Here is a 17,227-nt window from a genome sequence, read left to right on the forward strand (position 1 = left end):
CTCTCACCTCCTAATATACATAGATCAGACCTCTCACCTCCTAATATACAGAGATCAGACCTCTCACCTCTTCCTAATATACAGAGATCAGACCTCTCCCCTCCTAATATACAGAGATCAGACCTCTCACCTCCTAATATACAGAGATCAGACCTCTCACCTCCTAATATACAGAGATCAGACCTCTCACCTCCTAATATACAGAGATCAGACCTCTCACCTCCTAATATACAGAGATCAGACCTCTCACCTCCTAATATACAGAGATCAGACCTCTCACCTCCTAATACACAGAGATCAGACCTCTCACCTCCTAATATACAGAGATCAGACCTCCTAATATACAGAGATCAGACCTCTCACCTCCTAATATACAGAGATCAGACCTCTCACCTCCTAATATACAGAGATCAGACCTCTCACCTCCTAATATACAGAGATCAGACCTCTCACCTCCTAATATACAGAGATCAGACCTCTCACCTCCTAATATACAGAGATCAGACCTCTCACCTCCTAATATACAGAGATCAGACCTCTCCCCTCCTAATATACAGAGATCAGACCTCCTAATATACAGAGATCAGACCTCTCCCCTCCTAATATACAGAGATCAGACCTCTCACCTCCTAATATACAGAGATCAGACCTCTCCCCTCCTAATATACAGAGATCAGACCTCTCACCTCCTAATATACAGAGATCAGACCTCTCACCTCCTAATATACAGAGATCAGACCTCTCCCCTCTAATATACAGAGATCAGACCTCCCACCTCCTAATATACAGAGATCAGACCTCTCACCTCCTAATATACAGAGATCAGACCTCTCACCTCCTAATATACAGAGATCAGACCTCCTAATATACAGAGATCAGACCTCTCACCCCTAATATACAGAGATCAGACCTCCTAATATACAGAGATCAGACCTCTCCCCTCCTAATATACAGAGATCAGACCTCTCACCTCCTAATACAGAGATCAGACCTCTCACCTCCTAATATACAGAGATCAGACCTCTCACCTCCTAATATACAGAGATCAGACCTCCCACCTCCTAATATACAGAGATCAGACCTCTCACCTCCTAATATACAGAGATCAGACCTCTCACCTCCTAATATACAGAGATCAGACCTCCTAATATACAGAGATCAGACCTCTCACCTCCTAATATACAGAGATCAGACCTCCTAATATACAGAGATCAGACCTCTCCCCTCCTAATATACAGAGATCAGACCTCTCACCTCCTAATATACAGAGATCAGACCTCTCCCCTCCTAATATACAGAGATCAGACCTCCTAATATACAGAGATCAGACCTCCTAATATACAGAGATCAGACCTCTCCCCTCTTAATATACAGAGATCAGACCTCTCACCTCCTAATATACAGAGATCAGACCTCTCCCTCCTAATATACAGAGATCAGACCTCTCACCTCCTAATATACAGAGATCAGACCTCTCCCCTCCTAATATACAGAGATCAGACCTCTCACCTCCTAATATACAGAGATCAGACCTCTCCCCTCCTAATATACAGAGATCAGACCTCTCACCTCCTAATATACAGAGATCAGACCTCTCACCTCCTAATATACAGAGATCAGACCTCTCCCCTCTTAATATACAGAGATCAGACCTCTCACCTCCTAATATACAGAGATCAGACCTCTCACCTCCTAATATACAGAGATCAGACCTCTCACCTCCTAATATACAGAGATCAGACCTCTCCCCTCCTAATATACAGAGATCAGACCTCTCCCCTCCTAATATACAGAGATCAGACCTCTCGCCTCCTAATATACAAGTAGCTGCTTGTTCAGGGTGACTGGCACCATCCGCACCGGAGCTGGACAAATATTTATTTTCCATTGATGAAACAGGAAATGGATGTGATTGTCAGCAGGATAAGACTACAACCCCCACTGTGTAAGGGCTGGACTGCATAAAAGAGGAAAACAGTTGCTATAAACTATATAACAGGTAGATAGGAAAATTCCTGTAATCCGGCACCCAAATAATAATCCAGAAACTCTGATAGTCCAGCACTTTCCAGTAGATGAAAAATGAAGAAAAAAAAACTGATCCCGTAAAAAAATGGACCCTGAGCATTGGTGATGTGAACTGCCAGCCTGCTTTTCTACAAACAGTGCCCGCCTGTCCGTGGTTTGTTTCTGATACAGGGCGCCAAATCTTCTGTGCAGACATCCAGGTAAAAGATAACGTTCTCTGTCACCACTAGAGGGAGCTCATTGCACACTGCTGTATTATTAACTTAAAGGAGTTGTCCAACCCACAAAGCAATTTTAATCATGACCCTTAAAGTGATTAGCCCAAAAACTAAAAATGCTGATCTATTTACCGGTGCTCTGTTCCAGCGCCGAGGGTCCTCTGCTGCTTCCAGTGGCCTGTGAACCAGAAGTGTGACGTCCTATCTGTTGTCACATGCACTGCTCCAGCGATGACATGAATAATGTACTAGGCCCCTGAGCTCTCCATAGTAGTGACTGCAGTTAGTTCCCTGTAGCAGTGGATGTAGGCATCTCTTGAGGTCCACCTAGTGATGACTGATAGTAGCTCTTGAGCAACCCCTAGTGGTGACTGAAGGTAGGTCTGAAGCTCACCCTAATAGTGGCTGCAGGTAGCTGATCTATGTGGCTACATATACACTCACCTAAAGAATTATTAGGAACACCTGTTCTATTTCTCATTAATGCTATTATCTAGTCAACCAATCACATGGCAGTTGCTCCGATGCATGTCGGGTTGTGGTCCTGGTCAAGACAATCTCCTGAACTCCAAACTGAATGTCAGAATGGGAAAGAAAGGTGATTTAAGCAATTTTGAGCGTGGCATGGTTGTTGGTGCCAGACGGGTCGGTCTGAGTATTTCACAATCTGCTCAGTTACTGGGATTTTCACGCGCAACCATTTCTAGGGTTTACAAAGAATGGTGTGAAAAGGGAGAAACCTCCAGCATGCGGCCGTCCTGTGGGCAAAAATGCCTTGTTGATGCCGGAGGTCAGAGGAGAATGGGCCGACTGATTCAAGCTGATGGAAGAGCAACGTTGACTGAAATAACCACTCGTTACAACCGAGGTATGCAGCAAAGCATTTGTGAAGCCACAACACGCACAACCTTGAGGCGGATGGTCTACAACAGCAGAAGACCCCACCGGGTACCACTCGTGTCCACTACAAATAGGAAAAAGAGGCTACAATTTGCACGAGCTCACCAAAATTGGACTGTTGAAGACTGGAAAAATGTTGCCTGGTCTGATGAGTCCCGATTTCTGTTGAGACATTCAAACGGTAGAGTCCGAATTTGGGGTAAACAGAATGAGAACCTGTATCCATCATGCCTTGTTACCACTGTGCAGGCTGGTGGTGGTGGTATAATGGTGTGGGGGGTGTTTTCTGGGCACACTTTAGGCCCCTTAGTGCCAATTGGCCATCGTTTAAATGCCACGGGCTACCTGAGCATTGTTTCTGACCATGTCCATCCCTTCATGACCACCATGTACCCATCCTCTGATGGCTACTTCCAGCAGGATAATGCACCATGTCACAAAGCTCCAATCATTTCAAATTTTATAACAAGACACGGAGGCTCCTATTGCTTTAACCTTTCTTTACTTCTACCATAGCAGCAAAGAGAGAAAATGGTATACAAAAAAGAAACCATGGTAACAGACTCCTCCCCCTTATCCCAGTATATCCTTCCTTGTCTGTCTGAGCTCTTCCTCTTTCTTTGCTGCTACCAGGCAGATAAGTACTCTCCAGCTCTGTGGCATTGCTCAGGGTCTGGTATATTTGTATTTTTATGTGCTTGGATTATCGGTTCGTTCGGTTTCTTTATTAGATTCTGATTAGACTCTTATCGTAGATACATATTTCTCTCCTGTATATATATATATTTATTTATCTAGGGTACGTATATATATGTATATGTTTTTTCGTTCAGGTACTTCTGTGGCCGTTCTGCCTAGGTGTTTGTCCTTATAACAGTTTTTGCGGCTTCCCCGCTTTTCCCCCCGTGTGATCCGTTTCTCTGCCCTGTCATCCTTGTCCCTCGTTACCTCAGACTGCGCCGCCATTGCACGCGCTTTCTGCTTCTTCTTCCTCTCCTTCCCGCCCGAAGTCTCGCGAGTTCGAGATTTCGCGCGCGTTTTTTCGCATTTTTTCGCATTTTTTTCGCATTTTTTCGCATTCGGCTGCTACTGACGGCGAGATCTCGCGAGATTTCGCCGTCCCTGTGCGTTTCCCCGCTCTGCACACACCGGACATCCCGCTCTGCACAGCGCATCTCCTGGCGGTCTTTTTCCACTGCTCTTGAGCCTTGTAAGTTCTGTTTTATTCCATTTCGTCTACCCACTAGCTGGCTATGATTCCTGGCTTTATTATCCCCTTTTCTCTTTTTCTCCTCTAGTGCTATTTTTGCTGCTCCGGTCGGGGTGACTAACCCCTGCCTTTTGCTACTTCACCATGTCTGTCAGAAAGAATTCCGTTGCCTCTGTGGCCCCTAGTGAAGCCCCCCAAGTAGATCAGGGTTCCCCTGCGCAGGATAGGAGGTCCGAGGTGATCCACCCGGACGACCATGAGGTGGCACTGCAAAGATCCATATCTAATGCCATTATAACCGCCATGGGTTCGATGTCATCTGCATTGACCCAGTCTATATCTCAGGCCCTTATGGCGCGCCCTGCTACTACTACCCAGGTTTTGGTCCCACCTCCAGGACCACCTCCTATTGTCTCCAGAACACCTCAGATTGATGGGCCATCCCCATCCCAAGACAACGCGCTTCAGTCGCGTAAACGAGCTTGTACCCGCCAGGCAGAAAAAACGCGGGCATGGAAGACTGCCAGGTCTCTACCTGAGCCTAGGTCAGACTCTGATAGGGAGTCAGAGGAGGAGACTCATGACAACGTCTATGAATTGACGGATGAGGTGGAGGACGATTTGGCGGATATTGCTGTGGATCCGGTTCGTAATCTAGACCCGGAAGCCCCGTTACTACAACAGGGATCAGCAGAGGATCTCTTATTGGATCCGTCTGGGGAACCGCTGTTTAACCCCGAGGAGCTGCATCATCCCCGCTCCGCGGAATGGATGCCCGCCACACATGTGGCGCAGTATATGGAGGCTCGCATACGCAATCCGCTTAGTAAGGAATCGCGTAATAAGTTGCGGGCGGAGTGCCCTCGTCCTTTAATACCACACAAAGTGTGCGAGACGCCATCAGTGGATCCAAAGATGGTCCAGTTTCTGGCGAAGACGGGGTTTAACCCCCGTAAAGGGCTAGACGCGGCCTTGAAGGCTGTCCAAGACAAGCTACTGGACATTACAGGTCCTTTAGCAAAGATTTTCGATTTGGCTGAGTCCGCTATCGCGGCAGGTAGCCAGGTAGACCCTATAGAATTGAGAGGTTGGGCCCAGCGAGCCATATGCGTAGCGGGTAATACCAATACCTCGCTCGCCATTGAAAGGCGGAAGGCAATACTAATTAAGATCGAGCCAAAGCTCTCGAACTTGGCATTGACTGAAGCGGGCAAGGACGCCCAGGGGTTGCTCTTTGGCGACTCTTTTATTAAAGAGCTAGGGAAATATGTAGGAGCTTTTACGGCTCTTGATAAAGCCCAGACTTCGATGCGTCGAGTCTTTCAAGGGCGTTTTTCCAACAGGGCCGGCAGTGCTAGGGGCCGACTGTCCGGCCGTTCCAACTTTCATGCCAGAGGTTCCGGCAGAGGCTCCTTTAATTATAGAGCATCCCTCCAGGATCAGAGACATCAGCCGTCCTTTTTTCCCTCACGAGGCGCTCCCTTCAGGTCACGAGGTTTCCGAGGGAATCCAGGCTCCCGTCGACCATTCGGTAAGTTATGTTCTTCGTCCCCCTCCTTTTTTAGACCATTTAGTCGGGGGCAGACTCTGATTCTTTTCTCATGTGTGGTCAGGCATAACCTCAGACCAATGGGTCCTTTCTACTGTGCAGGGGTTCACAATAGATCTGATTACCGATCCAAGCTCCATCCCAGCCCCCCCTACGGTACCACTGTCCTATGCGGCACGGTCCCAATTTCAGAGGGAATTGTCGGATCTTCTGCAGAAAGGCGCGATCGAACGCGCACCGGAGAATCGTGGGGGTGTCATCAGCAGTATTTTCCTGGTGCAAAAGAAAGGGGGCCAGATGCGCCCGGTGATCAATTTGAAAACCCTGAACAATTTTGTACAATACCGACATTTCAAGATGGAGGGCATCCATCTTTTGAGGGATCTGCTCCTTCCAGGCGATTGGTTGGCCAAGATAGATCTCCAAGACGCCTATCTCACGGTCCCAGTGTCCCCCTCTTCAAGAGACCTGCTGCGGTTCCTGTGGAACGGTCAGGCCTGGCGCTTCACCTGCCTTCCGTTCGGCCTGTCCTCCGCCCCCTGGTGCTTTACCAAGATCATGCGCCCAGTGGTGGCTTGGCTTCGCAGCAGAGGTGTTCGTCTGATCGTCTACCTGGACGATATTTTGATCATGGCCCAATCACGGGCTCTCTTGTTGAGACACCTCCACTTGACGGTGACGCTCGTTTCCGACTTGGGGTTCATTGTCAACCAGGAGAAATCCTGTTTGACCCCCTCCAGATCCATAGAGTTCTTGGGTTTCCAGGTGAACTCGGAAGAATTATCCCTCAGTCTTCCACTCTCGAAAGTCAAGGCTATCCGCAAGGAGTTGAAGCATGCTCTACGCCTACCTCAGATGTCGTTGCGGCATTTGGCAAGGATAATCGGACTTCTGGCCTCCTCAATACAGGCCATTTTCCCAGCCCCCCTCCATTATCGTGCGTTGCAGCGCCTCAAAATTGCTCACCTTCGGTCGGGGGCCTCTTACGCAGATTTGGTCTCATTAGATGCAGAGACGACGGACGAGATGAGATGGTGGATCCACAACCTGTCAGTGTGGAATGGCAGAGCGATCGTGGGTCCCCAACCGGATCTGATCATAGAATCCGATGCGAGCCTGCACGGATGGGGAGCACATTGCAGTGGTGTGTCCACGGGCGGTCCATGGTCTCCAGAAGAATCCCATCTTCACATCAACGCCCTGGAACTCCTAGCAGGGTCGTTTGCCATTCGCAGTTTTGCCAATGGTGTGGTCAGCTCAGCCATCAGGCTCCGCATGGACAATATATCTGCGGTCAGGTACGTCAATTGTATGGGTGGCACACGGTCGGTGGTTCTGACCCATTTGGCGAAGGATTTTTGGGAATTCTGTCTCGACAGGAACATCTCTGTGGTGGCCGAGTACCTTCCAGGCCTTCACAACACTCTGGCGGACTGGAGTTCTCGCTACATATCGGACTCCAGCGACTGGAAGTTAGACGAGACGGTTTTTTCTGCTATTTCTTCTCTGTGGGGTCCCTTTGCAGTCGACCTATTCGCTTCCCGTTTGAATACCCAACTGCCCAGGTTTTTCAGCTGGAGGCCGGATCCCTTGGCGGAGGCAGTGGACGCTCTGCTTCAACATTGGGGAGGAGCGTTGATGTACGCATTCCCTCCCTTCGCGCTCATCCCACGAGTGCTCCTTCAGGTTCGTCAGCAGTTGGCGAACCTGGTTCTGATTGTTCCGTTTTGGAGAACCCAGTCCTGGTTCCCTCAAATCCTGGAACTTCTAGTGGACTTTCCGTTTCTCCTTCCCACTCAGGTGTCACTACTCCAAGGGCCTGCAGGAGAAGTTCACCCACTCCTGCAGAACGGGTCGCTACGCCTCCTAGCTTGCAAGATATCGGGAGTCCAGGAGGAGGCGCTGGACTTTCAGGAACAGCTAGGTTCTTATTGGACTGCGCTTGGGCGCCCGGGACGAGACGGGCTTATCGAGCCGCCTGGGGTTCTTGGTCTCGCTGGTGCGTCGACCGGACTCTGGATCCCGTTGCGGCCCCTGTCAATTCCATCTTAGCCTTTTATCCTCACTTTTTGAGGCAGGGAAGGCTTACCGCACCATCAATGTCTTTAGGTCAGCAATTTCCTCCAGACACAACGGTTTCGACGGCCGTCCAGCGGGTCAACACCCCCTGGTCTGTCGTTTACTCAAGGGTTCACGTTTGGCCCGACCACCTCGGCCACGGTTTTCGTCTACCTGGGATGTGTCGGATGTCTTGCAATTTCTAGTCAGTTGGCCCTCAAATGAGCTATTGTCGTTACGTCAGTTATCGGCCAAATTGGTCACTTTATTCTGTTTAATCTCCTGTAAGAGAGTTTCGGATGTGCGTGCTTTGGATTGGGACGCCAGATCCTTCACCCCGGAGGGGGTCCACTTTAACATTTCCCGTCGCACGAAAACCAGTATCCGGTCGGTCTCTTACCCCCGTTTTCCGACTTCTCCACAGCTATGTCCTGTAGCGTGCTTACGCGAGTATGAGGACAGAACCCGTCCACTGCGGTCTCTTTCTCTCCCCCACTTATTCATTTCGTTTCGCAGCCCGTTTGCTCCGGTTACCAGTGTTACGTTATCTCGCTGGGTCAAGTGGATTCTATCCCTTTCCGGGATTGATACGTCTATCTTCACGGCACATTCGGTCCGCAGTGCGACAGCTACGTCCATGACGTTATCTGGGGCTCGTTTGGAGGATGTTATGAGATTGGCGGATTGGTCCAGATCTTCCACTTTCCGGGAGTTTTATTTCCGACCGGCTTCGCATGCTTTTGATTCTATAGTGGCTCAGCTTTAAACAAGCAATAGGAGCCTCCGTGTCTTGTTATAAAATTATGGGATTTTACTAAAGAATGACGTAAAGTCATGATTTTATTAAAGACACGGAGGCGAGTATTGCCCTCCCTGGACCCGCCCTTTGGGTTTTGACGTAAGTATGTTTTGTTGATTTACCGTATGGTCAGAATTTTAAAGTTGTTACTGTGTTTCCAACTAGTGGATCCTATGTTTCTAATGCACTGGATTATGCTCTTAGAAGGTTTTTCTCTTATTTCCTTTTTTCCTAGGTTGAGAGGCTTACGGCTTCATGTTTTAGAGTTACACAGTTCCGGTCGGAGGTCCAGTTGTGGCGGTCCAAGCCGACGAGTTCAAGGGGTTTTTTCGTTACCCGGTGGTTTCGGCGTCTGTTGTTCCGGTTGACCAGCGCTGTTTGAGACACAAAGAAAGAGGAAGAGCTCAGACAGACAAGGAAGGATATACTGGGATAAGGGGGAGGAGTCTGTTACCATGGTTTCTTTTTTGTATACCATTTTCTCTCTTTGCTGCTATGGTAGAAGTAAAGAAAGGTTAAAGCAATACTCGCCTCCGTGTCTTTAATAAAATCATGACTTTACGTCATACTTTAGTAAAATCCCATAATTGGTTTCTTGAACATGACAATGAGTTCACTGTCCGAAAATGGCCCCACAGTCACCAGATCTCAACCCAATAGAGCATCTTTGGGATGTGGTGGAACGGGAGCTTCGTGCCCTGGATGTGCGTCCCTCAAATCTCCATCAACTGCAAGATGCCATCCTATCAGTATGGGCCAACATTTCTAAAGATGCCATCAGCACCTTGTGGAATCAATGCCACGTAGAATGAAGGCAAAAGGGGGTCCAACACCGTATTAGTATGGTGGTCCTAATAATTCTTTATGTGAGTGTATTTGCCAAAAACAATATTTGTGGTCGGGCACTCACAAAAGAAGGATTCCTATCTGCTGGCTAGCTAAAGCGGTTAGAGTTATGCCAAAACCACGACGTTGAAGGGATAGCTGAAGGAGGCCATCCCCTTGGTGTGAAGCTGAGATTGAGGGTGGGAGAGTTTGACACGTCGTTCATTGAAGGAGGGGCAGAGGTGCCATGATATAGGTAACCGTGCCCCTCCCACAAATACAGACCAATGAATCGGCCTTAACACGTAGGCAAAACCAAGAGGGAGTTCGGGAGACGCATTGGAGAAAATTTGTTGCGAGGATGATACGCCTCTTGCTCAACATGTCATGGAATGTCACCCAGGAGTGAAACTATGCATATCCTTTCAGGGCATTGAGCATGTTAAAGGATCTCCGAGAGGAGGGAATATAGATAATCTGTTACTGAGGAATGAGGCCCAATGGATCATTTGGTCTAAATGACTATATATCCTACACCTGTTTCATATAAAGGATTTTCTCCCAAAACTTCAATTTATACAGCTACGCGAGATGGGAATATCATGACAGTGATTTGAGTCACTATACCATCTAGACATCGAGATATATGGGAAACCTGAAATACCACCTCAGTAATATGGGTTGATGTTGGTGACCGCACGCATATGCAGTTTGGCATGTATGTGGGTCTGCAGATCTAAAACCCTCATATATATATATGTGGTATACCATAGGTAGATTCCCTATATCCTCTAACCATCACATTGCCATTTTATATATCACTAGTGTTTTCAAGGGACCATAAATGATATTGGCCATGTGACTATATTCACTTTTGTATTGGTTATATTTGTCTTTAGTCACCTCTGGAGTTGGCACTAATTTTCAGTGTTCCCCTTATATGGCAGGCAATTCTTGCCCATGAAAGTCTACCCACGATAGCGGTCAGCAGAAGAGATTAGGCAGAGCGGAACAATAGTACGTCTCACCCCTCTTGGTGACGTAACCGCATGCCGAGGAAGCTCCGCCCAGTGGGAGTGGCGATCTTAATATGAGATCGGCGGCCAAGCTGCACGCGCGCAAACAGGAGCGTGCAGCGTTCTCTACCAGCAAGCATAGTGCTAGTTCTGAGAAATAGACTAGATGAACTGCACTAACGCTTATTGTGAGGGCTCTTTCACACCTGCGTTCTTTTCTTCCGGCATACAGTTCCGTCGTCGGGGCTCTATGCCGGAAGAATCCTGATCAGGATTATCCTAATGCATTCTGAATGGAGTGAAATCCGTTCAGGATGCATCAGGATGTCTTCAGTTCCGGACCGGAACGTTTTTTGGCCGGAGAAAATACCGCAGCATGCTGCGCTTTTTGCTCCGGCCAAAAATCCTGAAGACTTGCCGCAAGGCCGGATCCGGAATTAATGCCCATTGAAAGGCATTGATCCGGATCCGGCCTTAAGCTAAACGTCGTTTCGGCGCATTGCCGGATCCGACGTTTAGCTTTTTCTGAATGGTTACCATGGCTGCCGGGACGCTAAAGTCCTGGCAGCCATGGTAAAGTGTAGCGGGGAGCGGGGGAGCGGTATACTTACCGTCCGTGCGGCTCCCGGGGCGCTCCAGAGTGATGTCAGAGCGCCCCACGCGCATGGATGACGTGCCATGCGATCACGTCATCAATGCGCATGGGGCGCTCTGACGTCATTCTGGAGCGCTCCGGGAGCCGCACGGACGGTAAGTATACTGCTCCCCCGCTCCCCGCTACTACTATGGCAACCAGGACTTTAATAGCGTCCTGGCTGCCATAGTAACACTGAAAGCATTTTGAAGACGGATCCGTCTTCAAATGCTTTCAGTTCACTTGCGTTTTTCCGGATCCGGCGTGTAATTCCGGCAAGTGGAGTACACGCTGGATCCGGACAACGCAAGTGTGAAAGAGGCCCTCTCTGCTCCTGAAGACATGTCACTGGTATTACAGTGATATAGAGACGCGTCGAGCAGACGCATGAATAGGCAGGGACAGTCCATTTTTGTTTGAGATGGTGATAGGATATCACCCGCTACTTATCTATCCCAATCACCATTATACTTGCTAGTTGAACTATACTGTGGCAACAAATTGTTACAGTTGCCACTGGTCATAGAGCTGGTGATATCGATACATTCTAAACAGATCCAGCATCTAGCAAGTATTCTCAGTGTGTTTGGACAACTCAGCCGGATATAAATCCTGATATATCCAGATTTAGGGTCCATTCACACGTCCGTAATTTGGGTCCGCATTCATTCCGCAATTTGCGGACCCATTCACTTTCAGTGGGGCTGGAACGGATGCAAATCCACATTTCCTGGATCCGCATCCGCATTTTCGGAATCCACATCTGTTTTTTCGGGATCCGTTTTTTCGGGATCCGCAATTTCGTTCCTGAAAAAAATAGAACATGTCCTATTCTTGTCCGCAATTGCGGACAAGAAAAGGCATTTTCTATTATAGTGTCTGTAATGTGCGGTCCGCAAATTGCGGATCACACATTGCAGATGTCCGTGTTTTGCAAAACACTTACGGACGTGTGAATGGACCCTTAAACACACTTAAGTGTGGAGGCAGTGGCTGCACCCATACAATTGTGGGGTGAGCTATCCTTCCAGACTTAATAAATACCAAAATAAAGTTTCTTTTTAAGCGTTTATTCAGGCATTTAAATACACACTTTATATATACGCAAAATTTATTCCATAGTTAAATCTAGGTCTTAAGCTCACCCTAATAGTGGCTGCAGGTAGCTCGTGAGCTTCCCCTAGTGATGGCTGCAGGTAGCTGATAAGCTCCCCCTAGTGATGGCTGCAGGTAGCTGATGAGCTCCCCCTAGTGATGGCTGCAGGTAGCTGATGAGCTCCCCCTAGTGATGGCTGCAGGTAGCTGATGAGCTCCCCCTAGTGATGGCTGCAGGTAGCTGATGAGCTCCCCCTAGTGATGGCTGCAGGTAGCTGATGAGCTTCCCCTAGTGATGGCTGCAGGTAGCTGATGAGCTCCCCCTAGTGATGGCTGCAGGTAGCTGATGAGCTCCCCCTAGTGATGGCTGCAGGTAGCTGATGAGCTTCCCCTAGTGATGGCTGCAGGTAGCTGATGAGCTCCCCCTAGTGATGGCTGCAGGTAGCTGATGAGCTTCCCCTAGTGATGGCTGCAGGTAGCTGATGAGCTCCCCCTAGTGATGGCTGCAGGTAGCTGATGAGCTCCCCCTAGTGATGGCTGCAGGTAGCTGATGAGCTTCCCCTAGTGATGGCTGCAGGTAGCTGATGAGCTCCCCCTAGTGATGGCTGCAGGTAGCTGATGAGCTCCCCCTAGTGATGGCTGCAGGTAGCTGATGAGCTTCCCCTAGTGATGGCTGCAGGTAGCTTGTGAGCTTCCCCTAGTGATGGCTGCAGGTAGCTGATGAGCTCCCCCTAGTGATGGCTGCAGGTAGCTGATGAGCTTCCCCTAGTGATGGCTGCAGGTAGCTTGTGAGCTCCCCCTAGTGATGGCTGCAGGTAGCTGATGAGCTCCCCCTAGTGATGGCTGCAGGTAGCTGATGAGCTCCCCCTAGTGATGGCTGCAGGTAGCTTGTGAGCTTCCCCTAGTGATGGCTGTAGGTAGCTGATGAGCTTCCCCTAGTGATGGCTGCAGGTAGCTGATGAGCTCCCCCTAGTGATGGCTGCAGGTAGCTGATGAGCTCCCCCTAGTGATGGCTGCAGGTAGCTTGTGAGCTTCCCCTAGTGATGGCTGCAGGTAGCTGATGAGCTCCCCCTAGTGGTGGCTGCAGGTAGCTGATGAGCTCCCCCTAGTGATGGCTGCAGGTAGCTGATGAGCTCCCCCTAGTGGTGGCTGCAGGTAGCTGATGAGCTCCCCCTAGTGGTGGCTGTAGGTAGCTGATGAGCTCCCCCTAGTGATGGCTGCAGGTAGCTGATGAGCTCCCCCTAGTGATGGCTGCAGGTAGCTGATGAGCTCCCCCTAGTGATGGCTGCAGGTAGCTGATGAGCTCACCCTAATAGTGGCTGCAGGTAGCTCGTGAGCTTCCCCTAGTGATGGCTGCAGGTAGCTGATGAGCTCCCCCTAGTGGTGGCTGCAGGTAGCTGATGAGCTCCCCCTAGTGATGGCTGCAGGTAGCTGATGAGCTCCCCCTAGTGGTGGCTGCAGGTAGCTGATGAGCTCCCCCTAGTGGTGGCTGTAGGTAGCTGATGAGCTCCCCCTAGTGATGGCTGCAGGTAGCTGATGAGCTCCCCCTAGTGATGGCTGCAGGTAGCTCGTGAGCTTCCCCTAGTGATGGCTGCAGGTAGCTGATGAGCTCCCCCTAGTGGTGGCTGCAGGAAGATAGACTTCTACAGTTGGAATGAATCATGTCTACTTATTCCATCCCTGTGCAACGGGCGCCTCCCCCTAGGGCCCTCTATGTAACACGACCCAGGTATAGGAATGCCGAGTGGTATAGTGCGGCCTAAAATGTCCCTTTACATGTGTCATGGTGCTCCTACCTGGATACGGCTGGGCCCCAGGCTTTGGCTCCGAAGCAATAAATAGGGGGAATAATTGAGGAATTTGCAAGAAAAATTAGTCCAGACCTTGTATGTAGTTTAACGGCAGCTTTACTTTGCATAAACGTTCTCCAAAACGGTTTACAGACTTTGTCTTGGTCCCAGCAGGCTAACTCGACTCTGCTACATCTGTTTCTCTCTGGCTCCGCTGCACTGACAGGCTGACTGTATGACTTTGCTTCTTCTTGTATGCTGCACTTCTCTTTGTATAGCCTGTCTCTAGATTAGGCCAGGGAACTTTCCTCCTGGCTCCTGAGGCTCTAAGCGTTGACCTCTATGGCCAGCATAGCTGAGGGTGCTCTGGCTGGCGTGGGCACGTACAGCAGAGACGTGCCCTGCACACCTGTCCCCTAGCACGGGATAAGCTAGACTATCTCTCACTGGTTCCCCACCCTTCCTGCAGGAAGTGGGATTCGCCCACCTCCCCACAGAGGGGGGTTAGAATGGAATATCCATTCTATCTAACTGCAGCTCTGCCATGTTTGCTGCCACCTGCTGGGGAACCAGATACATTACACATAAACAGTTGCAAACATTAGAAATGCACAGTGTGATGAACCTGGAACAGAATGCATAGATGACATTAATGTTAGCAGACACAGATAGAAGCCGGGTGCAGGAGTGGTAACACTACTCTGGGGTGTTACACTCGTGTATATGTTTTTAGTGGAGACCCTTGTCCATATGACTTAAGCTTCTGGAATTTTGTTTTAATGGGTTATAAGACAGTAAAATCATTTCAACTGTATGTAGGGGGAGCTCTTGAGCAACCCCTAGGGGTGGCTGCAGGTTGCTCTTGAGATGCCCCGAGTGGTGGCTGAAGGTAGCTCTTAAGCTCACCCTAATAGTGGCTGCAGGTAGCTTGTGAGCTCCCCCTAGTGGTGGCTGCAGGTAGCTCCTGAGCTCCCCCAGCAGTAGATGCAGGCAGCTCATGAGCTCCCCCTAGTGGTGGCTGCAGAAAGATAGACTTCTACAGTTGGAATGAATCATGTCTACTTATTCCATACCTGTGTAAATCTATGTTCTTAGTGGAGACTCTTGTCCATATGACTTAAGCTCCTGACATTTTGTTTTAATGGGTTAGAAGACAGTAAAATGATATCTAGGGGGAGCTCTTGACCAACCGCTAGGGGTGGCTGAAGGTAGCTCATGCGTTCCCCCTAGGGGAGGCTGAAGGTAGCTCTTGCGTTCCCCCTAGGGGAGGCTGAAGGTAGCTCTTGCGTTCCCCCTAGGGGAGGCTGAAGGTAGCTCTTGCGTTCCCCCTAGGGGAGGCTGAAGGTAGCTCTTGAGCTGCTCTTAGTGGTGTCATGGACATTCCCGCGACAGGTGGCAGGAGATCGGTGACACTGGCAACACGTGGTTTGACCCGACATGTTTTCCGTTTTGATCAAATGGTGTCTGTGTTGTTTCTGGTGCTTGCCGCACCTTCTTTCCCCAGGTGTGGCTGTTAGGGTCATTTTAACCTTCTCTATTTAGTATTGTTTCTCCCACTATGCTGTGCGGTTTATAGCTTCAGTTTGAGTTGTGGATAGCTGGTGTGTGGATCTCGGTGCTATGGTGCTGCCATAGCCATTTGAAGTTAAGTGTTTTCTTTCCCTGTTCGTCCTTCCTTTTGGAGGAACAGGTTTTCTCAGTCCTGACATTAGTACCAGGGTCCTATAGGGTGAGTTAGGACATTAGGTATTTGCGTGTATGAACTCACCTACCTCTGGGGTCTGTTCATACTGGTAGGTAGTCAGGACTTTGATTAGGATTTTACTAGGAGGTGTCCATCTCCTTTCCCTAGTTTTCAGGCTTTATTGCCTCAACCCTTTCCCTCCTATGTTCGGGGTGTTGTTTCCCTCTCACACCCGAACGTGACAAGTAGTGGCTGAAAGCAGAGCTTGAGCTGCCCCTAGTGGTGGCTTAAGGTAGCTCTAAAGCTCACCCTAAATAGTGGCTGAAGATAGCTCGTGAGCTTTCCCCTAGTGGTGGCTGCAGGTAACTCTTGAGCTCCCCCTAGTGGTGGCTGAAGGTAGCTGAGGAGCTCCCCCAGCAGTAGATGCAGGTAGCTCTGGAGCTCCCCCTAGCGGTGGCTGCAGGAATATAGACTTCTACAGTTGGAATAAATCATGTCTACTTATTACATACCTGTGTAAATCTATGTTCTTAGTGGAGACTCTCGTCCATATGACTTAAGCTCCTGCCATTTTGTTTTAATGGGTTATAAGACAGTAAAATAATCTAGGGGGAGGCCTTAAGCAACCCCTAGGGGTGGCTGAAGGAAGCTCTTAAGCTCACCCTAATAGTGGCTGCAGGTAGCTCAGGAGCTCCCCCTAGTGGTGGCTGAAGGTAGCTCTTAAGCTCACCCTAATAATGGCTGCAGGTAGCTCCTGAGCTACCCCAGCAGTAGATGCAGGTAGACTTCTACAGTTGGAATAAATCATGTCTACTTATTCCGTACCTGTGTAAATCTATGTTTTCAGTGGAGACTCTTGTCCATATGACTTTAGCTCCTGACATTTTGTTTTCATGGGTTATAAGACAGTAACATTATTTCATTGGTATCTAGGGGGAGCTCTTGAGCTCCCCCTAGGGTTGGCTGAAGGTAGCTCTTGAGCTGCCCCTAGTGGTGGCTGTAGGTAGCTCTTAAGCTCCCCTTTGTGGTGGATGCAGGTAGCTCCTATACTTCTGCTAGTGGTGGCTGCAGTTAACACCTGAGCTCCCCTAGTGGTGGCTGCAGGTAGCTCCTGGCAGTGGTGGCTGCAGGTAGCTCCTGAGTGCCCCCTAGTGGTGGCTGCAGGTAGCTCCTGAGTGCCCCCTAGTGGTGGCTGCAGGTAGCTCCTGAGTGCCCCCTAGTGGTGGCTGCAGGTAGCTGATGAGCTCCCCCAGCTGTAGATGCAGGTAGCTCCTGAGCTCCCCCTAGTGGTGGCTGCAAGAACATAGACTTTTACAGTTGGAATGAATCACATCTACTTACTCCGTGCCTTCATAAATCCATGTTCTCAGTGGAGACTCTCGTCCATATGACTTTAGCTCCTGACATTTAGTTTTAATGGG

At 49.4% G+C, this 17,227-nt stretch overlaps 1 protein-coding gene across 2 annotated transcripts; it reads left to right on the forward strand.

The window, feature by feature from the left end:
* The first annotated feature begins 3,738 nt into the window (after window positions 1-3,738).
* Window positions 3,739-9,271, forward strand: LOC122919431. 2 transcript variants are annotated; one of them, XM_044268463.1, is made up of 2 exons: window positions 3,739-6,192; window positions 6,235-9,271. In XM_044268463.1, the coding sequence occupies exon 2, from the start codon at window positions 6,263-6,265 to the stop codon at window positions 7,955-7,957; it is 1,695 nt and encodes a 564-aa protein (XP_044124398.1). In that variant the 5' UTR covers window positions 3,739-6,192; window positions 6,235-6,262; the 3' UTR covers window positions 7,958-9,271. The 2 variants fall into 2 exon arrangements, with proteins under 2 accessions (XP_044124398.1, XP_044124397.1); XM_044268462.1 differs by having other exon boundaries at window positions 3,739-6,189; window positions 6,232-9,271.
* Window positions 9,272-17,227: the final 7,956 nt, after the last annotated feature.

This window comes from Bufo gargarizans, chromosome 9 (assembly GCF_014858855.1).
Source record: "Bufo gargarizans isolate SCDJY-AF-19 chromosome 9, ASM1485885v1, whole genome shotgun sequence".
NCBI lineage: Eukaryota > Metazoa > Chordata > Amphibia > Anura > Bufonidae > Bufo > Bufo gargarizans.

Excerpts from the sequence above, each read along its gene's own strand:
- LOC122919431 (XM_044268463.1), top strand. The coding sequence starts at position 6,263 with ATGGAGGGCATCCATCTTTTGAGGGATCTGCTCCTTCCAGGCGATTGG.